This window comes from Folsomia candida, unplaced genomic scaffold (genome assembly GCF_002217175.1).
Source record: "Folsomia candida strain VU population unplaced genomic scaffold, ASM221717v1 Fcan01_Sc031, whole genome shotgun sequence".
Classification (NCBI taxonomy): domain Eukaryota; kingdom Metazoa; phylum Arthropoda; class Collembola; order Entomobryomorpha; family Isotomidae; genus Folsomia; species Folsomia candida.
Window position 1 is genome coordinate 784472 of NW_019091223.1, and position 23054 is coordinate 807525.

At 38.6% G+C, this 23054-nt stretch overlaps 5 protein-coding genes and 1 long non-coding RNA gene across 14 annotated transcripts; 3 read left to right on the forward strand and 3 right to left on the reverse strand.

Moving 5' to 3' along the window:
* The first annotated feature begins 492 nt into the window (after positions 1-492).
* Positions 493-4126, forward strand: LOC110860365 (zinc finger protein 271). Of its 6 annotated transcripts, XM_035860233.1 has the most exons (7): positions 509-634; positions 713-814; positions 895-1284; positions 1684-1893; positions 2104-2980; positions 3427-3870; positions 3969-4050. In XM_035860233.1, exons 5-7 carry the CDS (start codon positions 2444-2446, stop codon positions 3999-4001), a joined length of 1014 nt encoding a protein of 337 aa, XP_035716126.1. In that variant the 5' UTR covers positions 509-634; positions 713-814; positions 895-1284; positions 1684-1893; positions 2104-2443; the 3' UTR covers positions 4002-4050. The 6 variants fall into 6 exon arrangements, with proteins under 6 accessions (XP_035716127.1, XP_035716125.1, XP_021965097.1 ...); XM_035860232.1 differs by having other exon boundaries at positions 500-634; positions 768-814; positions 3427-4126; XM_022109403.2 differs by having other exon boundaries at positions 510-634; positions 3427-4126.
* A 226-nt stretch (positions 4127-4352) lies between these two features.
* On the forward strand, positions 4353-8126 carry LOC110860343 (zinc finger protein 260). Of its 2 annotated transcripts, none has more exons than XM_035860211.1 (5): positions 4353-4510; positions 4797-5190; positions 5650-5835; positions 5960-6678; positions 6997-8126. In XM_035860211.1, exons 2-5 carry the CDS (start codon positions 4848-4850, stop codon positions 7402-7404), a joined length of 1656 nt encoding a protein of 551 aa, XP_035716104.1. In that variant the 5' UTR covers positions 4353-4510; positions 4797-4847; the 3' UTR covers positions 7405-8126. The 2 variants fall into 2 exon arrangements, with proteins under 2 accessions (XP_035716104.1, XP_021965080.2); XM_022109388.2 differs by having other exon boundaries at positions 5963-6678.
* Positions 7698-11520, reverse strand: LOC110860298 (zinc finger protein interacting with ribonucleoprotein K). 3 transcript variants are annotated; one of them, XM_022109342.2, is made up of 5 exons: positions 11395-11520; positions 10548-10912; positions 9644-10060; positions 8354-9207; positions 7698-8046 (listed from the first exon to the last, which is right to left on the reverse strand). In XM_022109342.2, exons 2-5 carry the CDS (start codon positions 10873-10875, stop codon positions 8041-8043), a joined length of 1605 nt encoding a protein of 534 aa, XP_021965034.2. In that variant the 5' UTR covers positions 10876-10912; positions 11395-11520; the 3' UTR covers positions 7698-8040. The 3 variants fall into 3 exon arrangements, with proteins under 3 accessions (XP_021965034.2, XP_035716106.1, XP_035716105.1); XM_035860213.1 differs by lacking the exon at positions 11395-11520 and adding an exon at positions 11180-11302; XM_035860212.1 differs by lacking the exon at positions 11395-11520 and adding an exon at positions 11072-11161.
* A 1220-nt stretch (positions 11521-12740) lies between these two features.
* Positions 12741-14372, forward strand: LOC118439150. The gene is made up of 2 exons (XM_035860214.1): positions 12741-12907; positions 14045-14372. The coding sequence occupies exons 1-2, from the start codon at positions 12836-12838 to the stop codon at positions 14321-14323; spliced, it is 351 nt and encodes a 116-aa protein (XP_035716107.1). The 5' UTR covers positions 12741-12835; the 3' UTR covers positions 14324-14372.
* Positions 14373-15920: 1548 nt separating this feature from the next.
* On the reverse strand, positions 15921-16579 carry LOC110860378. Its single transcript, XR_002548956.2, has 3 exons — positions 16497-16579; positions 16318-16413; positions 15921-16016 (listed from the first exon to the last, which is right to left on the reverse strand). It is a non-coding gene; the product is annotated as an uncharacterized LOC110860378 (long non-coding RNA).
* A 1231-nt stretch (positions 16580-17810) lies between these two features.
* Positions 17811-21903, reverse strand: LOC110860334 (zinc finger protein 225). Its single transcript, XM_035860210.1, has 6 exons — positions 21817-21903; positions 21736-21749; positions 21223-21619; positions 19944-20528; positions 19168-19715; positions 17811-18804 (listed from the first exon to the last, which is right to left on the reverse strand). Exons 3-6 carry the CDS (start codon positions 21596-21598, stop codon positions 17989-17991), a joined length of 2325 nt encoding a protein of 774 aa, XP_035716103.1. The 5' UTR covers positions 21599-21619; positions 21736-21749; positions 21817-21903; the 3' UTR covers positions 17811-17988.
* Positions 21904-23054: the final 1151 nt, after the last annotated feature.

Genomic DNA, 23054 nt, shown 5'->3' on the forward strand with positions numbered 1-23054 from the left:
TTTTCTAATGTGTAAATTGTGTATGTAGTTAATGTTATTACATAACATTAATTTTCTAGTGTATTCATTTATTTACTACTTAAATTAAAATTTATGTATGGTGACTCGTTCGCAGAAGCTTCTAAAAATCCATATCCTAAAAATTATTCACTACATAATTTCCACCGTAATTCACAAAGTTTAAGTTCACGCGAAGGGGGAAAATACACCGATTAAAATTCAAACTTAATACAATACTTTAAAAAACATTGATTATTTATGTATTTAGCAACAATTCACTGATAAATTTTCGGTCCCCAAAAGAAAGCAAGTTTCAACTATTTCAGTCACAAAGGGGTTAAACAAAGAATAGGAATTTCAAAATTACTTATCAAGGATTTTAAGTACATTTCGAATTTAAAGGATTATTATTATGCAAATTAATCAACCAAGCTCATTTTTTTCATGCAGTTTTCCATGAAAAATTTTCATGCGACGAGCTTGAGAAAACAAAGTCCACGGCGCGATTCATTTTGCAACTATTTAATTTCATATCATCAGATGTCTTGAGGTTTTCGTAAATATTTACGAAAGTTATTGGTGATAAATTATTACCAAGTTTTTATCCTTCACAAAAGAAGTTAAGCTTCATTAAGTAAGTGCAATTTTATTAAATATGTGTATTATTTCATATTTAATACAAACTTGGAAATATTCAATCTTTACACTTTAGGAAACATTGGGGGGAAGAAAAAATGAAATTTTATCAATAAAATTCAATTTTACAGAAATTACGGATTTTGCAAAGTTATTAAGGACTGCGCGCATTGCGTCGGTACATATCTAAGAATAATTTACAGTTTCTGAAAAAAATTGATAATTTTTTTTGTGATTAATTAATAACCATAATTTCAGGATACTCAGTAGGGATCAACATTTGACCTGACATGACCTCACTAATCATGGAAACGTGCACATTTTGCGGAGGTCATGACCCCTGCGTCGTCCCTTCCCCGGAAAACGGGGCGCTTTCGTCCTACTCAGCCTCCTGCGTGACCTCTCTGCTCACCGTGTTCCACATCGACGCCGCGGACCCCGTCGCCGCGCACCTCGCCACGGCCGCGCTCACCTGCGCGGACTGTCTCCAACTCACGCGCGACATCGACTTCGAGTTAAGATCGCTGCTCAAATTCCTCAAAAATCTAGACCTTCTTCGATCCCGGTTGGCCAGGAGGGTCAAACGCGCCGCGGCCGCGGATGCGACGACAAATTCTACATTTTCTGCGACCCGTGACCTCAACCAAAGTATGTACACAAGTTTTTATATTTAAATGCAGCTTAATTTTTGCCAAGTATTTAACGTAATTATTTGCGAGTGTTTAACTTTGGACTGGATGGCTCGTCGCCAAAACGAGAAAATTTTAAATCATTTCTCCGTTCCGGGAATTTATTTTAAAATTCTGGGCGACAAATTTATAGACCAAGTCGTTGCCAATTTTTTATGAGATTTTAAGTCAAGAAAAAAACAAAGTTCATAAAAATTAGAATAGGCTTAAAAAGTTCCCCTCATTTTGTAAATAAATACATATTGGTCGTCCAGAATTTTAGAATAAATTCCCAGAAGAGAGAAATGGTTAAAAACGTGCCGATTTTGGCGTTGTGTCATCGGGTCCTAGGATAAATCACTTTTAATATTTGATTCAGGAATTCAGCAAGAAATCCCCCTCGTTAACCAGGCTTTTGAAACGTTGTCTAATTTACTCCGGATTCGAAAACACGGAAACAACAATAACGAGCTTCACAACAAGGCGATCAAGAACTCGGAGGAAATTTGTAAACAGGAAATGCTCATCAAGGACAAAGCCTTATCCGACCAGGAATCCGAGTCGAATTTCGCAAACGAAATAGTTTTAGGTAATCTTGATTCCGATAAAAAAATTTGACATCTTCAAAATTCACGCCATAACTTACGCCATACTTAAACCACAATTATCTTAAAATTTGTTGGTATGCGGTAAAATCAGGCATACAAATCGCGCAGATAAAGTGTTATAATTTTGTTAATTTAGTTATAGTGTTATAATTTAATTTGCAATTTGATCGTGATTTGCAATTTTCAATTAGAAGTTTGCGATGGCGACGATGACGCCATGGACATGGACATGGACACCTTTGCCATTGATCCTGTCGACCAGGATGACTCGGATTCTTCCGATTATTCGCCCTCCTCCCCCGATTCGGAAGATTCCTCCCAAGAAAAATACGATTATCCGCCCAATTCCGCCCCCGCCGAAAAAAGGGACTGCGACGACGCCAATCCTCCAAGCATTTGAAAGAACACGTGGAGAGAGTTCATCCAGGCGTTAAAGAGAAAATTCGGGTCGATCTGGAAAATGCCCCGAAAAAAGAACGGATCCCTTGTCCCGTGGAAACTTGCGAAAAATCCTACTCGCGAAATCAAACGATGGTCGAACACTTTAAAATTGCACATTCCGATCTCCCCTTGCCCCCCAAGTATGCACCACGATCCAGAAATCGGGGGGAATTAGACCCCTTGGGGGATGAATGGTTCCCTTGTCCGGTGGAAAATTGTGGGAAATCGTACGCGAGAAATCAAACGATGGTCGAACACATGAAAATTGCACATCCCGAGGTCTCCTTGCCCCCAAGTTATGCCCCAAGGAGGAAACGAATTCGGGGAAACGCCCGACAAAAAAGATCGGATCTTGTCCCCAAAAAACGGATCCCTTGTCCCGTGGAGGACTGTGATAAGTCGTACACCCGAAATGAAAAGCTGATCTACCACGTGACCAGGGCACATCCCGAAGCCCCCGTGCCCCCAAGGAAGAAGAGACTAAACCCGGGGGTTAAAGAAGAGGTTAAAGAAAAACGGATCCGAATTATTAGGAAGAAGATTGTGAGGAGGAAACCGTGCCCCGTTTGTGGAAAGGAGATCAGTTCGACGAGTTTAAGCGAGCACTTGAGAGCACATGCGGGCGAGGTTAGACATTTTTTTAGGAAATTCACGTCAAGCTTTGTAATCTTAATGTCTTATTGAGTTATGAATTCATACGCAGATATTTTGTGTTTGTAAAATTTTATCAGTTACAAAATTAAAGCATTTTCATTTTCGCAATTTTGTAAGCGAAATTGGTGATTTCAAAATTTCGAAGGGATACTTTAAATATTAAGAAAATTAAGGAAATAAGTTGCGAAATCCGTTGTAATTTTTTTACAAATATTTAAAACATAGAGACGCTTTTGATATTTTATAAATTTTCCGCATTTTGTTCGCCTCTGAAAATTTCTCTTTGTAACGATTACAAAGGTTACAAGTGTATTGTTTTTTTTCAGTCAAATCATTTTACAAAGTTTACAAACCTTCACGTTAAGTAACTTTTTCCATGTAAAAAAAATAAAATACATCCACATTTTCTTCTTTTTTAGAGAAACCACCTCTGCACGAAATGCGGAAAACTGTTCCGAACGGCACGAAGCCTGCGCCTGCACGACGCCTCCGTCCACATTAAGGAACGAAACTTGATCTGTGCCATTTGTGGAGTGTCCTTCATCCGGAAGCAGGTTCTCGATAAGCACGTGGCTTCGATTCACGAGCGCCCGGCCGACCTCCGATTTTCCTGCGACACGTGCGGAAAGACTTATCGGCACGAGAAAAATTTAAAGGAACATTTGCCCATGCACACCGGCAAAGATTTGGAGTGTCCGATATGTTCGAAAGTCTTTAACCGGAAGCAAAATGTGAGGCTCCATTTGAGAAGGGTGCACCGAGGGGAGAAGCTTATCAGGAAAAAGAGAAAGCCGAGGGGGACAAAAGAGGACCAGGATGTGGAGGAGGAGAGTGCTTATCATCTGGGCGAACCTTATCAAAACGTTAGTCATGATTTCAAACCGTTGTATGCCGGAGGGTTGCAATAATCACGGATTATTAATCAGCTAAATAAATAATCAAGTAATTTTTTAAATTATAGTTTGACTTGGATGAAAAGTTAGGGTATGAATAAATGTAAATTTACATACCTATTATTTTCAATAAATAATTACGTACATACATATTTTATGTAAGCTTGAAATCCTATTTTTTCAACAAAGGAATTACAAAAATAAATGAGACATGACATTAAATCAGTTAATTTAAGCATTTGTTTTACAAAATATTTGATAACATTGCACAATTAAATAATTTCCTAATTAAATAATTAAAGAAAGCAAGTTTCAACTATTTCATTCACAAAGGGGTAAAACAAAAAATTGAAACTTGAAAAAAATTGTATTTTAAGTATTTCGAATTTAAAGGATTATTCTTATGCAAATTCTTCAACCAAGCTCATTTTCATGCAGTTTTCCATGAAAAATTTTCATGTGACAAGTTTGAGAAAACAAAGTCCACGGCGCGATTCATTTTGCAACTAACATCAGATGTTTTGAGGTTTTCATAAATATTTACGAAAGTTATTGGTGATAAATTATTACCAAGTTTTTATCCTTCACAAAAGAAGTTAAGCTTAATTAAGTAAGTGCAATTTTATTAAATATGGATATTATTTCATATTTAATACAAACTAGGAAATACTCAATGTTTAGTAAAGCTTAGGAAACATTGGGGGGAAGAAAAAATTAAATTTTATCAAGTCGGTAGTATCAATAAAAATCAATTTTACAGAAATTACCGATTTTGCAAGGTTATCAAGAACTGCGTCGCTTGCATTTAAGAGAAATTTACAGTTTCTGAAAAAAATGATCAGCTTTTTTGCGATTTAATCGCAAATATTATTATTAATTAATAATCATAATTTCAGGATACTCAGTAAGGAGGGATCAACATTTGACCTGACGTGACCTCACTAATCATGGAAACGTGCACATTTTGCGGAGGTCATGACCCCTGCGTCGTCCCTTCCCCGGAAAACGGGGCCCTTTTGTCCTACTCAGCCTCCTGCGTGACCTCTCTGCTCACCGTGTTCCACATCGACGGCGCCGACCCCGTCGTGGCGCACCTCGCCACGGGCGCCCTCACCTGCGCGGACTGTCTCCAACTCACGCGCGACATCGACTTGGAGTTAAGGTCGCTGCTCAAATTCCTCAAAAATCTGGACCTTCTTCGATCCCGGTTGGCGAGGAGGGTCAAGCGCGCCGCGGCCGCGGATGCGACGGCAAATTCTCCATTTTCCGCGACCCGTTACCTCAACGAAAGTATGTACATACATATATAATTTTTTATAGTTAAATACGTGCAACTGATTTTTCAGGTATTTTTATTTGCAAAATATTTTACATGCAACTGGAAGACTCATTCATCGCCTCAGAAAAAAATCAGCACATTTTTATTCATTTCTTGGCTCCGCGAATGTAAATGTTTTCAAATTCTAGGCGACAAATTTGTAGATCAATTTTCGTTCCCAATTTTCTAAAAATATACACTCGAGATTTTGACATTTTTTGAAAGAGGAATCATAAAGTTTTAGGAAGCCTTCAGAAAAATTGATACTTGGACTAAACCCACTAACTATAACTTATTGACCACAAATTTGTGGTCCAGAATTTTAAAATAAATTCCCAGAAAGGAAAAGTTAATAAAAAATGTGCAGTTTTTTTTTGTCATGACTCATTAATTAAGCTACATACATAAATCACTTTTACCATTTGACTCAGGAATTCAGCAAGAAATACCCCTCGTTAACCAAGCTTTTGAAACGTTCTGGAATTTACTCCGGATTAAAAAACGTGCCGATGATAACAAAAACCCGGAGGAAATTTGTAAACAGGATATCCTCATCAAGGACGAAGCCTTATCCGACCAGGAATCCGAGACGAATCTCGCAAACGAAATAGTTTTAGGTAATCTTGATCCCGACAAAAAAATATTTTAAAATTTAAATACTAAATCAGGCGTATAAATCGTAACGGGCGAGAAAGTAAGTATTATATGTACATAATTTAATTAATAATTTGATCTCTCTAGAAGTTGGCGATGGCGACAAAGACGCCACATTCACCCTCGATCCTGTCGACAAAGACGCCACATTCGCCCTCGATCCTGTCGACGAAGACGACTTTTCTGATTCGGATTCTTCCAATTATTCGCCCTCCTCTCGCGATTCCTCCCCAGAAATAGACGATTCTTTGTCTAATCCGCCCCCAAAAAAGGACGCCACATCCTCCAATTCTTTACAATGTCCCGTCTGTTTCAAAACATTTGCCAAGATTGCGTCAAAAAATCGTCACTTTCGATACCATCACGACCCCACTTTTACCCCTTTCCCCTGTCCGGGGGAGGGTTGTGACCGGGTTTTTGCACAATCTTGGCATTTAAAAGTCCACGTGGAGAGAGCTCATCCGGGCGTTAGTTTTCCGCCCAGAAAGAAAATTCGGGTAGAAGGGGACATTGTCCCGAAAAAAGAACGGATCCCTTGCCCCGTGGAAAGCTGTGATAAATCCTACGCACGAACTCAAGGGATGGTCGTACACATGAAAGTTGCACATCCTGAGGTCCCCTTACCCGCAAACTATACCCCAAAGAGCAGGAGGATAAGAATAAACCCGGGAGTTAAAGAAGAGGTTGCAGAAAAACTGATCCGAATTTTTAAGAAGAGGATTCTGCGAAGGAAACCGTGTCCCGTTTGTGGAAAGGAGGTCGGATCGAGCAGTTTTTCCGAGCACTTGAGAGGCCATGCGGGCGAGGTGAACTCATTTTTTTAGAAAATTCACGTCAAGCTTTGTAATCTTAATAATATGCAGATTAGTTTTTTGTAAAATTTCCCCAGTTAAAAAATAATTTACAGCTTTTTTTAGCAATTTTGTAACCGAAATTGATAATTTACTGTTAGAAATGTAAAATTATAGTTAGTTTGAAAAATTAGCTTTCGAATTTTTATAAGTTTCCCGGATTTTACAAGGTTACCTAAGGTTAAAAGTTTTACACGGTTTACAACCCTACACGTTAATAATTTCTCCATAAAAAAAATTCGATACACATTTTTATTTTCATATTTTTTTTAGAAAAACCATCTCTGCACGAAATGCGGAAAACTGTTCCGAAACGCGAGAAACCTGCGCCTGCACGACGCCTCCGTCCACATTAAAGAACGAAACTTCATCTGCGCCATTTGTGGAGCGTCCTTCTTCCGGAAGGAGGTTCTCGATAACCACGTCGCGACCATTCACGAGCGCCCGGCCGACCTCCGATTTTCCTGCGACACTTGCGGAAAGGCTTATCGACACGAGAAAAGTTTAAAGGAGCACGTGCAAATGCACACCGGCAAAAATTTGGAGTGTCCCATTTGTTCGAAAGTCTTTAACAGGAAGGAAAATGTGAGGCTCCATTTGAGAACGGTGCACGGAGGGGAGAAGCTTATCAGGAACAGGAAAAAGACGAGGGGACTAGAAGTAGAATATAGAGGAGAATAGGGCTTATCATCAAGGTGATTATTAGATATTACCTTATCAAAGTGCTAGTCACGATTTCATACAGGAAGGTTGCAATAATTGGTTAATTGTGTACATAATTTAAATTTAAATTATGGTTTAATTCCTCTGATTAAAAATTGGCTGAACGTTTCAAAGTTTCAATGAATAATGTATCTACGCCTCGTTTTGTACTTTTTTAACTTATAAATTACAGAAAATTTAAAATGGTATTAAATCAAGTAAATTTAGGCAGTTATTTTAGAAAATATTTCATTAATTGCACAAATTGTTAAATGATTTAATGTACATATTTATTGACTACTTTAATTGAAATTTATATTTACGTTACGTACTCGCAGAAGTTTCTAAAAATCCATAGTCTAAAAATTCTTCACACCACACATAACTTCCATCGTATGTACCTTTCAAAATTTAAGTTCAACGTTCATGCCACAAGAAAAACGCACATCGACTAAAATTCAACTACTAAATAAACATTATACATAAGTTAATAAAATTCTAAAATTAAAAAAAACATGAAGGATTTTATTTTTAATAAATTTATATCTAAATAAAAAACGACAAAGTTTACTCGTAGAAACCCATTAAGTTTTTGTAGGATTAGGCCTCCATCCATCACAACTGCAAAAAAAAGAAAATTAAATATTTTTCTAGTACTAGTAAATGAGGATAATAAAGGCTATTATTATTATTTCCCCCGATTTTTTTTCTTAACTCTTAAAAATAATGTAGCCCTTTTGAAAAAGAAATTCAGTCTAATAAATTACCAAGTAAACTATGCAAAATCCACCAGCGTAAACTTTTCTCTCTATAAAGTCAACGTTACCCTGGATTTCGCGTAGTTTTTGTTCATAATTTAGAATTCAGACTGCATCTCCTTTTCAAAAAGGGGCCCATTATTTTTTCGAAATATAAAAATTTTTCTCACATCAACTAAATTCCCCACCCTCCCCTCCGCCGCCTTCCCCCCACTCTTCCTTCTCGGTCCCCCCGCACAATAATAATTTTCATGCTGCCTTATATTATTCGACGTTTTAAACCGCTTCCCACAATATTGACAAGCATGCTGCAACGTGCCCACGTGCGTTTCCTCGTGCCTGTAGAGCTGACTATTCGTCTTAAACCTCTTCCCACAAAGGCGACACTCCGTCTTCAGCAGGTCCTCCCCCTCCACGTGCTCCCTGCTGTGTAATCTGAGCCCCTTCTGATACGTAAAACTTTTTCCGCAAACTTCGCACACGAACTGCTTCGTGGTCGCGTGTTTGCCCATGTGCACGGCCAGCACGGCTTTGGACATGCACCGCAACCCGCAAACGGTGCACTCATGCCCGACAAAGGAGTCCGAGTGGATCTTCTGGTGCACGAGGAGGGAGGCATGGCGGGAAAAGAGGGCGCCACACGTGCCACAGGGGAGCGACCGTTTCCCCATTTTGTGCACGGTGGAAAGGTGCGTCTTGAGCTGGGAGGAGTTTGAAAGCACCGCGTCGCACAGGGTGCACTGGAACGGGGTGGGGTTGGTGAGATGGGTGGCGATGTGGGTGTCCAGGTCGGGTTGCGAGGGGAAGGGGAGGGCGCAGATGGAGCAGGTGAAGGGCGAAGGCGTGTTCGTGGTGGGGTGGACGAGGTACACGTGCTTTTCGAGGGAGAGGAGGGTCGAGTAGGTTTTGAGGCAGGTGGGACACGTGTGGGGTTTGGGTTTAGGGGAGGGTTTGGGTTTTTTAGGGGGTTTTGAGGAGAGAGTGCGGCGAGGTTTTCGGGGGGATTTGGTGGGGGTGGAGAGATCTGGAAATAAACAAGTAAATATTTCTTTAAGGTTTGTTCAACGTGAAGGACACGCACGTTGTCGTGTAAAATCGTGTAAAAAATTAGCACATTCTAAGTCATTTCTCAGCTCTGGGAATTTATTTAAAAATTCTGGATGACAATTTTTTAGAGCAGGTAGTTCTAAATTTTTTGAAAATGTAGATGTTGACAACTTTTCAAGTAGGAGATTTCAAGTTTAGATTCCTTCAGAAAAATTGGAACTCGTGAAAACTGGGTCAGTTTCGAGTTTTGTTTAAGCAGTTTAACTGGTTTAAACAACTCAGCGCCATTCCATAAATAACTCACTGACTGCAAATTTGTCGTCCAGAAATTTAAAATAAATTCCCAGATGTGAAAAACGATTAAAAATGTGCTTATTTTAACGTTTTATAATAATTTGGAAAAATGTGGAAACCTCTCTTTTTCCGTTGCTTTTTCGGCTGCTCTTCACCTTCCCACTCGGGATCGGAATCTGACGAGATTTCACCCGGGTTGAAATCATCACCCGCATTTTCAGAGGATTCTTCTTCCTGGTCCGAATCGGGGGGAATGAAATCATCCAAACTTAAGTTATCGGGGAGATTGGTTATCATTTCGTGGCTGACGTTCGTCTCGGATTCCTGGTCGGACAAGGGTTCGTCCTTAATTTCGGGCAACACGAGCATTTCCTGTTTACAAATTGTCTCCGGGCTTTTGATCGTGGTGGCGAACTCGACTTTGCAATTCTCTCCCCGCTTCTTGTGGGGCTCGTTATTGGCACGTTTTTTAATCCGGAGTAGATTAGAGAACGTTTCAAAAGCTTGGTTAACGAGGGGAATTTCTTGCTGAATTCCTGGAAAAAATATAAAAAAGTGATTTAAATTTTGACCAAAAAATGGCAAATTTATTGCTGAATTCCTACACAGAAATATAAAATGTATTAAAAGTGATTTAAATTTTGAGCAAGAATGGTTTAATTTTCATTTACGACATATGTAATTCTTTTGAAAAGTATTTAACGCCAAAATATATGCACATTTTTAATCATTTCTATCCTTTGGGAATTTTTTTTTAATTCTGAACGACAAATTTGTAGAGCAGGTCGTTCCCAATTTGCACTCAAGATTTTGACACATTTTCAAGGAAGAGATAGCAATTTTAGGAAACCTTCAAAAAAATTAAAACTGGCTCAAAACACCCACCGTCACTCCATTAATCGATTTATTGACGGAAAAGTTGTCATCCGGAATTATAAAATAAATTCCCAGAACAGAATTAAGATGAAAAATGTGCGAATTTTGACGATTTTGGAGTCATCCTCATCAGCTCAAAATACTTACTCTCGTTGAGGTCACGGGTCGCGGAAGATTTAGACTTTTTCGCCGCGCGTTTGACCCTCCTGGCCAACCGGGATCGGAGAAGGTCCAGATTTTTGAGGAATTTGAGCAGCGATCTTAACTCCAAGTCGATGTCGCGCGTGAGTTGGAGGCAGTCCGCGCAAGTGAGCGCGGCCGTCGCGAGGTGTGCGGCGACGGGGTCGGCGGCGTCGATGTGGAACACGGTGAGCAGAGAGGTCACGCAGGAGGCCGAGTAGGACGAAAGAGCCCCGTTTTCCGGGGAAGGGACGACGCAGGGGTCATGACCTCCGCAAAATGTGCACGTTTCCATGATTAGCGAGGTCAAGTCAGGTCAAATGACGGATTCCCTAAATTTAATTAGTAAATATTTTATTCAATGTTTCAAAATGATGGCAATCTCTCGTAAATATGTATCACGCAGTCCTTGGCAATTTGTAAAATTTGTAAATTATCTAAAGTTTTACGAAATTTTACAAAAGTAGTATACACATTTTTGTAAACTTTACTATTAGTCAGGTCGCCGGCGTCTCTAGATTTTGTAAAAGTTTGTAACATCGTTTTACACATTTTGTAAAGTTGCGAATGACCACGTGAATGAATTGCCTCATTATTACATGAAAAAGGCTTATCTCCACTTCTGAAAAAACTTTTACTAACAGAATTGTTTAAGGTGTTTAATTAAAATAAAATTTTGATGAGTAAAAATATCCAAAATTTTCACTTTTTCTTTTCCCCAATGTTTCTTGAATATTGAATAAATATTTCCAACTATATAGTAAAAATGAATTAATACATTATGCAAATTGTACTTAGGTACGCTTAACTTTACCTGAATAGGATGAAATTGGTAATAATTTATGACCAGCAAATTTCGTAAAAACCTTTAAATATCAGAACATCTGATGAGTTGAGTGAAAGTTGAAAAATAAATGGATCGCGCCGTCGACTTTGTTTCTCAAGCTGGTCGTCCAACGCATGAAAACTTTTCATGCAGAAAAAACTATGCAAATTTTTCGTTAGAAACCTAAATAAACCTAAATATTAAGTTTCTATGTTAGAATAGAAACCCATTTTTTCGTTAATAAAACTGCATGCAAATTTTAAATTTGCATGCATTTTTTTTACAGTTTTAAAAATTTATAATTTATAATAAAAAACTGCTTCCATGAAAAAAACTACGAGAAAAAATATGAGAAAAATTGCATGCAAACTTTTCATGAAAAAAAACGGATGAAAGGTTTTTTTTACTCCTGATGAGAGGGCTTATAAATTTGCATGGTAATTCTTATAATGGAAATTTGCTAAAGTGAAAGCGATAGAGATTTTGACGAGCAGACATGGGTGTCGTTATTTATTAAAAATCCTTCATGTTTTTTATTGAAATTTTATCCATAAAATTTGTACTTGAAGCAGACTTGTTCAATTTTATAATGTTTACGGATCACTCTTTCTGCGCAGGATAAGTTTTCCAACAAAATTGCCGAGTTATTATTTTCACGTAGATATAGAAATGCATGAACAAAACGCATATTTTTATTTTGCAATATTTAATTTACCTATAGTACTCTCTTACAATGAGGAGGAGCTCCTTTTTATTCCTTACTTACATATGTACAGCATCATCACAACTCTTAAGTTCTGAAAATAAGATAACCTGAAAATTATTTATGTAACGGCTCAAAGTGTTACCTTGTTTAAAACATTAAAAATTAACTACTCTATTTGGAAACTTGGACATTTTTTTCACAAATTGGCTTCCGCATCATAATCGTAAGGTAAATGTAGCTTTGTTTAACACTTTTTAGGACGATTTTGGAACTTAAAGTTGATTTACTGCAAACTAATTACACACATAAAGACACACGTAAAAATAATGTGTATATAGTGGCTCACTCCGTACATAATGTGAAGATACCTATGTACACAGGCCAAATTAGGGTTGTGGGAGTAACCAGAATCATAGACAAATTAAGTATTGCTGCAAATTACTTATCTAATGATAAGCGTCACAATTGAATTCTGATGCTGCAAGTTTGCCTTGTATTTGTTTACTTGGATGAGTTATTATTTAGTCTTACTTTGTGCATCGGTGTATTTACACATTCCTAAAAGTAACACATACCTATTTACATATTCTTCTTCAAAATAGTAAAATGGGTGATCGTAACGTGCAAATTGGTCCACACTACCACCGTCCCTCGAAGCAAGAGGTATTGGCAATTTTGGTGAATGTCGAGAACCGGATACGATACTGGTCCAGATGCAGCAGGATGGAATTGGAATTTGGGATGAGGGATAATTCTCCTTACTTGGCAGGAAAGAAGGCATCCTGGGCGAGAAAGGTGATGCAAATTAAGTCATAATTTTGGCCATATTTTCCAGATTTTTTTTTCTAAAAATGCAGAAAACTTTTAAAGTGGAGAAAACTTTTTTTTTATTATTCTTTTTTCACTCGCAATATGAATAAAGCAGCACATTTAACGAGTGCTGAAAATGATTTGTGAAAAACTGAAATCAGATAATTGATCGAAATTCGTTAAATCAAATTCAATAAGACATGGTTAATTAAGTATATTAAATATGCATATATTATTTTGTATACAGAGGAAAGTGGTGAGTCAAAGTTGCAAATATTGTTTAGCACAAGAAAATTGAAACAAAGTAATAAAAAATAAGTGCGTCATAAAAACCTGCATAATTGCCAAGTCGAGGTTTTAGTCCAGTCCACAAGAAAGTTTACGCTGTCACGAAATCATACTTGATGGTCGCGTTGTGCTGGAAAATTTCTGAGCTAAGCCCAGCGTGGTTTAAACATCACGCTACAATGTAAAATTTTGCAAATGAAGAAGTCCATAAATCTCCTTCGGTTACAAGGGTTTTGGATTGAGATTTTTGTTAATTATTCAACTCTAATATTAAAATTGGTCATAGAATTCTTAAAAAAATGTTAAATTTCAGAGGCAAAATTTGGATGACTAATGAAAATTTATCAATTTTATTTACAAATTTTTCTGATTGGAAAATTTTCTATTGTAAGGTGTCATATAAACGACCCTGTACAGAAATATTTTGAGCATGTATGAGGACGATTATGCATGATTTTATCGGTATTTTCAGTTCACAAATTCAGTTTCATTTCATGCTTCTTGATTTTGTGTGTAAACCCAATACACACAAATTTGTATGGGGCCGTTCATAAATTATGTAACGCGATAGAGGGGAATGAAACGTTCACAGGATGTCGTGCATATGCGGCACCGTGTAAAACAATTATAATTGTGAAATTTTTGATAAAACAATCCGAACATTAAAAACATGGAGAGAATGAGTATATTGGGTGAAAGTTGCATGAATCTTTAAATGAATAATAGTGTTTAAAACAAACTTTGTCTGCATTTGAATGTCCCGATTATACGCATGCTCATCAGCACTAATCCGTAAAATAAATTACTAAATAAACAAAATTTAAACACTTCCAGGCCCTCGTTGTAGCAGGCCAGACACTTATCTTCCTGTACCTCATGGTAAATCTTATCTACTCCCACGTCTGGCGAGATGACGGCACCTTCAATCCCCTTCAGGCCACAAGGGCATGCTTAGTAACGGCTTGGACACTTCTCAACGTCTGGAACCTCCACCAAGCTGAGGTCGCGTATCTGGACATCCTGAAACTCTTCTGGACCAACGACTGCTTTGGCGGAGTCAAAATGATGTCGTTGGTATGTATGCAAATTGTGGGGGGAAACCTGATAATATGACAACCATAATTATTAAAATTTTCCCTTATCCACATTTCTTATTTCAGGGATTAGCAGCAACAGTTCTCATCAATCTTTTCGTCCTTTTGTACTCCATAATTTTTCATTTCACTGTGGACTTGACTGTCTTTGACGAAATAAGCTATTCCTACTTCGAGTACAATGCCCAGATTGTATATGCTCGCATATGTCGAGCTTCTCAGAAACATCTTTGTCCGAACTTTGCAACTACGATAGGAAAATTGTTCTCAGGTCCTTGCTGTATCTTCATGTTGTATGTACTCCTATTCAAAAAGTTGCAGCAGCAACTGTTTCCTTTTCAACTGATCGTGAAGAACTACACAGCACTGTATACTTTGTCGCAAAAAATTAGAAACAGTTTGAAGCCAGGATGCACAGAATTGGACAGACTGCGAGTACTTGACAGTATTTTGAAGATGAGACGCTTAACTTCAAAAATAAATAATAACTTTTCCACACAAATTACGCTCTTTCTCACGATCAGTCTTCTCGAATCAATTCAACTATACTCTACTTATTTAATGGGAGGCGACACTTACGACATTTCGGACTATTTAGGTACTTTCAACACCTTAATTTTCTTAGCTTCCCTGGCTTTACCAGCGATGATGAATATAGAGGCAAGAGTTCTAATGACGTATTTAAATCTGGAAATACATACATATGTCTAGAATAAAGAATGTTCCAATTTCCTTAGTGGATTCTCCTCAAGGGATTTATCTTAGATCAGGAATCCGCTACTTTGATGCAAAATCCTGGGCAGCCCATATTTCCGAAAAATTATGGCTACACCACTTTTCGTGAGGAACTTATGCACATAAATATTGTAACTTACTTAGCTGGCCGATTTCCAGTTACGTGGATGAGGATTATAAGCGTAAGAACAAGTATTTATTTAACTTCAATTTGTAGTGGAAATAATGTGAATTGTATTTACATATTTTATTAGGTCCTCTGCCTCGTAATTATTCCGCGGTTTATTAACTTTTTTACGTGAACGGACCAGTATCACTGCCTCAATTATGGAACAATACAGAAAATGGGACAGAAAAAATTGTCATGTGAGCCATCCATAATTTTGGAAATTTACCAAGCGATTAATTAAGTACGCACTCTCTGAAATATCAAACGAACCGTATTTGTTAATGGTTTTAAATATTCTACATTTCTGACCATCTACTTTATCCATTCGCGTATAAACCTACCTTAGTTTGACCTACGTGTTGTTGCTTTTCAATAAAAATGATTTAACAGAATGGCCAAAAGCCAAAAATGTTTCCGCATAAATATTGCTATTCCATAAAACATGAACAGCTGCATAATAGATTTGAGGCGATAATAATTCATAAATTTTTTGTATGCATAACACATCCTGATTAAGTCAGATTATGTACAAATGATTTATTTTGTTGTCATGTTGTCAATTTTTAAAAAAAGATTTAGCCAGATCAACATTTCAATGGAGTTTCGGTTTTCGGCACTAGACGACCGTGCGTAAATGATGTCATAAATTTTTGAGTAATATAAATTTGGAGTCCAATTATGTATCAAGTTTGCTTTCATTTCCTACATCCTCCCTTATCCCCTGAGCAGCCGGCTGTCCGCCGGAAGCGGGAGTTGACAGCGGCAGGTTCTGCCATCACACCTTCAGCGGCACCCTCACCCACTGCGCCTGTAAAAAATGACATACTTTCTGACAAACTTTATGCATGATCCCCACACCCAACATTTAAATCAGAAGATTAAAAAAAACGAAACGACTTGAACCGGTTTTTGAAACTTATTTTACACCACATTAAAAAATATGTATACATACATATTTCTCATCTTGTCATACAGAATAATTAATCACAAAAAATCATAGGTATTTATTTACCGGCTGGAAAACAATTTTCGCAAAAAAACGAAATTTAAAACCGGTTTTCGATTTACAAAAAAAAACGATTTTGGATGCCCGCCCTATGTACACTCACCCAGTTCAGGTTGCGGGACAGCGGCAATCTCACCGACGACAGCCAACATGACGAAGACCACGACCACGATGACGCCAACCTTGGACTTATTCATTTCTGTGGGAATAAATTGAAAAGATTTTTAAAGATTTTTAGAAATTTTGGAAATTTATCTACATGCGTATATTTCTTCTACTTACTATCTCAGACGGGAAGAAAGTTGTTGCTGTTTCTGGTCTTATTCTTTTCAAAAAGTTGTGCCCTTTACACCGATCGGATTTCGTTTTATACCCCCCGACGACAAGGTTTTCGAGCTGTGGAGACAATCGGGCCATAAATCCTGCAAAAGTTAAGGGTCCATTAAATTGGAAACTTTTGCATTGTTTCTACACATGAGTAATGTGACGTGCACGCTAAAAAATGCGGTTATGATATGACATGACTCCACCGTCATTGTTGTGTGCAGAGTATTTAATTAGTCGCATTTCTAATTAAGAGGTAATTGATAATTCGAAGGAAAATAATTTGTTTAATTAATTATTAAACTCATTAAGCCAATTAATTAGTTAATTAATTAAAACATTGACCAATTAATTGGTGACTTTTAGTTATTTGCTAATTAATTAGTAATTAAAATTAGCTTGGGTAATAATAGTCAACGTTAATTAGTAATTAATAATTACTTTAAACGTGCTATTTAATTAGATAATTAATTAGATTGACTAATTAATTAGATAGCCATGGGTTGTTATAAATATGTGAATTTGTCACCGACTGAGCATAAATTTATCACCACCGGTATTTAATTTGTATACTTGGTTAAAATCGTAACCGCATTTTTTAGAGTGTACATATGATTTGCGTATTATTGATGTTGTACATATCCAAGTTATGTAAGGGTCCCTCCATAAATTATGTCACTGAAAAGGGGGAAATGGGTTTAAGGCTCCAATGATATCGTGCTTGTGTTAAAGGGAGGGGAAAGGGGTCTAGAAAATCGCGATTTTTGCGTGGCATAATTAATGCATGTCCCCCACCCGAAAATACGCAGTTTGAAGCATTGTTGTTGGTGTCAATGCCGTAATTAAACTCAACCATGGAAAATTTTAAATCAATAAAGTTTAAACAAATTTGGATACATTTAAATCGCCATTATGTAAATATCAGGGACTCTGCAGAATGAATGTGATAGATTTGAGAAGCGGGTAGGTATCCGGCATATCCTTCCCATGTAAATTATAACATGGGGCGTACCAGGGTTAAATTTAACTTTAATTAAAATTACCCGAAAATTAAGCACATCCTTTATGCACGGCTCTTACCTTGCAAATTACGTAAATTACAATTAGCCCTCGGGTCGAAAGGAATGCCCATAAAAAAATTACGCCTCGACATTTGCAAGTCGTTTTAGCAAACTACTTTTTTTAAGCCTTTTACAAATATGTTAATGATAAAATGGGATCGAAGTTATGTAAATAAGGGTGACAGTTGGAGGATTTTATTTTAATGTAAATTTTATTTTGTTTAATTGAGTAAATAAATAAATTGGAATAGATTTTATTATTTCGTGGTCCAAATTAATCCATAGATTTCCAGCGGAAGCCGGGGGGGGGGGGGCATAAAAATTCTAGGGGAATTGGGGAGGGGTTGGGGAGATGATGGGGAAATGTCCCACACTTCCGCGGACACTGCTCATTTCTTGACTTTAGACACGTTGCTCTTCTTCTTCTTGTATTCTCTAGCTTTTCTCACAACTTTTATGGCTGCTTTCCCGCTCGTTTTTCCGGCTAATTTTCCGCGCTTTTCTCCGGGTGATTTTCTACTCCTTTCTCCAGCTGATTTCCCGCTCTTTTCTCCCCTTGCTTTCCCGCTCTTTTCTTCGATTCCATGAATCCCTCTCATATGTCTCCTGAGATTGTAATTCCTGTTGTATGATTTGGAACAAATGCGACACTGGAAGTCCTTCCCGCTGTTTTCTTCCGCTGCTTTCCCGCTCTTTTCGTCCCCTTCTTTCTCACTCTTTTCTTTCACCGCCCTCCCCCTCTTTTGTCCGCAGTCGTACATTCTTTTCATATGTCGGACGAGGTGCGCCTTCCTTCGGAACGGTTTCGAACATTTGTCACAGTGGAAATCCTTCCCGCCTTTTTCTCCCGCCGCGTCCCCACTCCCATGAATCCGCTTCATATGTCCGGTGAGGTGCGACCTTCTGGGGAAAACTCTGGCGCAAAGGGAACACTGGAAATCTTTGGAGGTGTGCGTGCCCACGTGTTCCTGCAAGCTGCGCAGGCGCCGATACGATTTTCCGCACGTGTCGCAGGAAAACCGGAGGTCTGGCGGGACCTCGTGGCGGAACAGGACGTGCTTATCGAGGCCACTCTTCAGCACGAAGGCCGCCCCGCAGATTGCGCAGGCGTGCTTTTTTTCACGGATGTGGACCACGACGTCGTGGACTCGGAGGTCTCTCGCGGTTCGGAAGAGTTTTCCGCATTTCGTGCAGAGCTGGGTTCTCTGAAGAAAGAAAAAAAAATCGATTTGTAAGGAGCGCAAATATTTGATAAACGCAGGTTTGCATATATTAAAATTTGCAGGTTTGCAACTTTTTGCATGGAAATAAAATTGGGGACATTGAATGGTTAAAATTTATAAAAATTACCAAATTACAAAAATTTATACCAAAAATTTGACAAGTTTCCTGATTTTCTTTATAAAAAGTGCCGTCATTTTTGCAGTAAAATGTAAAATGGGCCATGAAAATCATTTGATTTTGACCTTTGACCTCGTCCTCAAGGTTACCAAAGTGTTGGACGGACGGACAGACAAAACGATCACAATAAATATTTACTTATAAAGTTGGACCATAATTTTATCTACCTCACGATCCGTATGCGAGATTAGGTGCTTCCTCACCGACACGACTTTCTTCCCGCAGACTGGACACGATTTCATGGCTTCCGGTTTAGTCGGAATTTTAGGAAATGGGACGGCCGGATGTGTCCTTCTCATATGGTGGTAAACCCCCGTCCGCTCCACGTACGATTTTCCACACCCCACGACGGGACAATATATCCGGTTTCCGGGGTCAGGAACAAGATCCGCTCTTTTGGGCGGGACCGGAACGCCGGGATGTTTCTTGTCCATGTGGTATTTTAGGGAGAAAAATTGATTGAATTTGTAATTCCCACCGCACGTGGGTACAGGACACGTGTACCGGGTGAAGGCGGGGTCGTGCTCGTGGCGAAAGTGGCGTCGTAGGGAGGGCAGTGTGGATAATTTTTTGGGACAGGCGGAACACTGGAAGGAATGGGATCTTTTAGGTTGGGGGGAGTTTTGTTCAAGGGGTGGAATAGAATGGGGGGATTCGAGGTCATCACCTTCTTGAAAGGGTTGGACAGCAGGGGTGGCGTCCACCAGGTCGAGACCTTGAATTAAAGGGGGGGGGTTAATTTAAATATTAGAAATGCATTAAACCCACGAGAAATGAACAATGGCCGCAGAAGCCGTGGGGACATCATAACGTTGCGGGGAAGGGATTGATATTTATATTTATGACATGGGCAGATGATGAGGACGTAGAATAACCCAAGGCACATTGTCCCCCTCTGTCCCCACGGGTCCGCGGCCACTGGAAACAAGAAAACACTGCTCACCAGTTCCAACGTCCAGATCGCAGTGGACCTCTTCTCTATTTTTAAAATCTGCACATTTCCTTTTTGGAGGACATTCTTCTTCTTCATCGGCGTCACGTGCCTTAATTTTCTGTTTCCGGTTTCTTTTTCGTCCCGGTTTTGAAATGTCTAGGACTTCTGCTATATTTTTAAAATCTGTTGTTTCCGTATTTGCACATTTCTCTTTTGTATGACATTCTTCTGCTTCTTCATCGTCCGAATTGGCGTCCCGGGTGTTAATTTTCTGTTTCCGGTTTCCTTTTTGTCCCGTTTTCGCAATTTCTTCGGTTAACTTGGCCGTGGCAGTGACGCTTTTATTCATCCTTTCCCGGAGGATTTTGATTCGTGTGATGACTTGGTTCCCGTGTTCCCCCAAGGATTGGAACTGCATGGAAATTTTGTAAATTTCTGTGAACATTTTGGCACATGGGGGACAAAGTTCGAGAAGGGGGGAGGACTCGAAGAGGCTCATTCCAGGTTTGTCGTGGAACCCCAACCAGAACAGGGCGAGGGAGAAGAGGGCGTCGGAAATGGGAAAATTTGTCCCCTCGACATTTTCGGGAGGGGCTGAAATAATTACGAATTAAATTTATAATCATTGTAATTAATTATTGTATTTAATTACTATTTATACATTTACTAAGAAATATTGAGCGTACTCGTGATAACTTCTTATTACGCATCAAGTTGAGATTCTCAACTAATTTAATTTAATAAACTTGCAAAGGTCACCAAGTTTGTGTCGTGAGGGGATTCGCAAAATATGAATCTGTGAATCTCTCAAACTTAATAAAAATTTATTTTGGTGGTGGTGGTGTTCCATGGATTTATGTAATTCCTCTTGCTTGTAATAGTCAGACGAGTTTGCGAAATGAGAACATGTCCAATTGCTGGGTAAATTTGCGAACAAAATCCCATAGTTTTCCAGCAAAGGTTTTGTGAAATCTGGCAAATTTCGCAAAACTTCGCAAGTTATGGTGCTACATATGCTCAATTTGCGAGATGTGGCGTGAGTACGCTCTTAAAAATAATGCTACCTTTATGAAAAGGAAATGCAGTCTGAATTTTAGGTTTAGTAAACTGTACAAAATTTCGAGCAATGTTACATATTTAGTTTGATAAAGAGCAAAGTTTACGCTGGATTTTGTACAGTTTACTAAATACTTATAAAATTGACACTGCATCAACCTACCTATGTACTTTTTAAATGGGGAAACATTATTTTTGAGAGTGTGTGCGCAAATCTGTTAAATAAGCAAACCTTCGTCTTCTCCCCGTAAGCAAATCGTTGACACCAAATCTGCCCCTTTTTTGCCACAGTTTCCACAAGGTCGTACAAACTTGCGGGTTGAAATTGAATTTTTGGTGGTGGAAATTTCACCAGTTTTTGTCCGCCAGACCAGCTGCACTTGGACTTTGGGGTCCGCGGAGTGATTGTGGGTGCCATTCTGCGTCTTAATTTCGGGATTGTTGGCACTTTTCGAGGTATGAAGTCGAACCGGACAGGAAAGATTGTTGCATCGAAAAATCTTCTCGGAAACGTCGTCTTTCTCAAGGTTGAAGGAATATGCACCCTTAAGAAGAACGGTGGGATTTTGGGAAGTCGGAAGAACGGGGACGATGACAGGATCAGTCATTTTTGAAAATTTGCGTAAAATCTGCGTAAATTTATCAAGAAGAAAATTATGTAATTTATATTCGCAACATGGACACGAATGCGATGTAAATTTAAGTTAATTTTAATTTGTCGTGAGGTAAATAAGGCAAATCTTACATGAGTTGGGGTTTCTGAAATTTTTTAAAGTAAAATTAATAAGTAAGTGTTTAATTCAAAAAATCGAATTTTTCAACTCACCGGCCACCCGTTTTCGCGAGGAGGTCACATTTATTTGTTCCTTTTTAAGGGAAACTGTCCACTGGGCAAGTCCATTAACTTGGTAGATTTACTAAATTAATTTTTAGTTAATATTAATAAGAAACTTAACCAATTTTGCCAAATATTATTTTTGTGTGAGTGTTAAAAAAATGAAAAATAGTGTGAATAAACAACGAATGGTAAAATTATCAGATATTTTTTTTTACCTGTTGGTATATTCATGTGCACGTTTTTAATCTTTAATCGAATTCGTTTTATTTATTGATTTAGTGCGTTTTATAGTTAATAATAATTAATTTTAGGTAAAAAAATATTTTATCGAGAACGAGCCTCGAGCAGCTGAGCGAAAAGGAGTTTTTCGCTCGCTCAGCTTTTTACGGCAGCCCTCGTTTTAAAGGGTGACTTGAAACAGGTGAATTCATGTGATGAGTTGATGATGTACAGCATACCGCCTAGCGCCTAGTTTCCTATCGCCTATCGCCTACCAGGTATGTCCTACCGCCTAAAATTTCTAACGCCTATGTCCTAATGTCTACCGCCTACTTCCTAACGCCTAAACGCCTACCGTCTACTTCCTAACGCCTAAAATGTTTACCGCCTAAAATTATTTTATTACATTTTTAAACGCTTTAGACTATTCTATTAGTGGGGCACTTTGAGATTTTTGCAAATTTAATATCATGGAAATTATATTTCTCCTTATAACGGTGGGGCACTGTGAGATTATTGGGGTAAAGTGTGTCATCGATTATCAAAATTATGCCCCATATTGGGATATTGTTCGTTTTTAAGCGAGCGAAGCGAGCAGGTTAGGTTAGATCTCCTAGGTACGCGGAAAGCGTGAAATCCTCAGCAATCATCTCCTAGGAGAGCTAGCTAGAAGTCCTAGCTAGGAGAGCTGGCTATACGTCCTAGCTAGGAGAGCTAGCTAGACATCCTAGCTAGATGTCCTAGCTAGGAGAGCTAGGTAGAAATCCTACCTAGGAGAGCTAGGTAGAAGTCCTAGCTAGGAGAGCTAGCTAGAAGTCCAAGCTAGGAGAGCTAGCTAGAAATCCTAGCTAGGAGAGCTAGCTAGAAATCCTAGCTAGGAGAGCTAGCTAGAAATCCTAGCTAGGAGAGCTAGCTAGAAATCCTAGCTAGGAGAGCTAGCTAGAAATCCTAGCTAGGAGAGCTAGGTAGAAGTCCTAGCTTGGAGAGCTGGCTATACGTCCTACCTA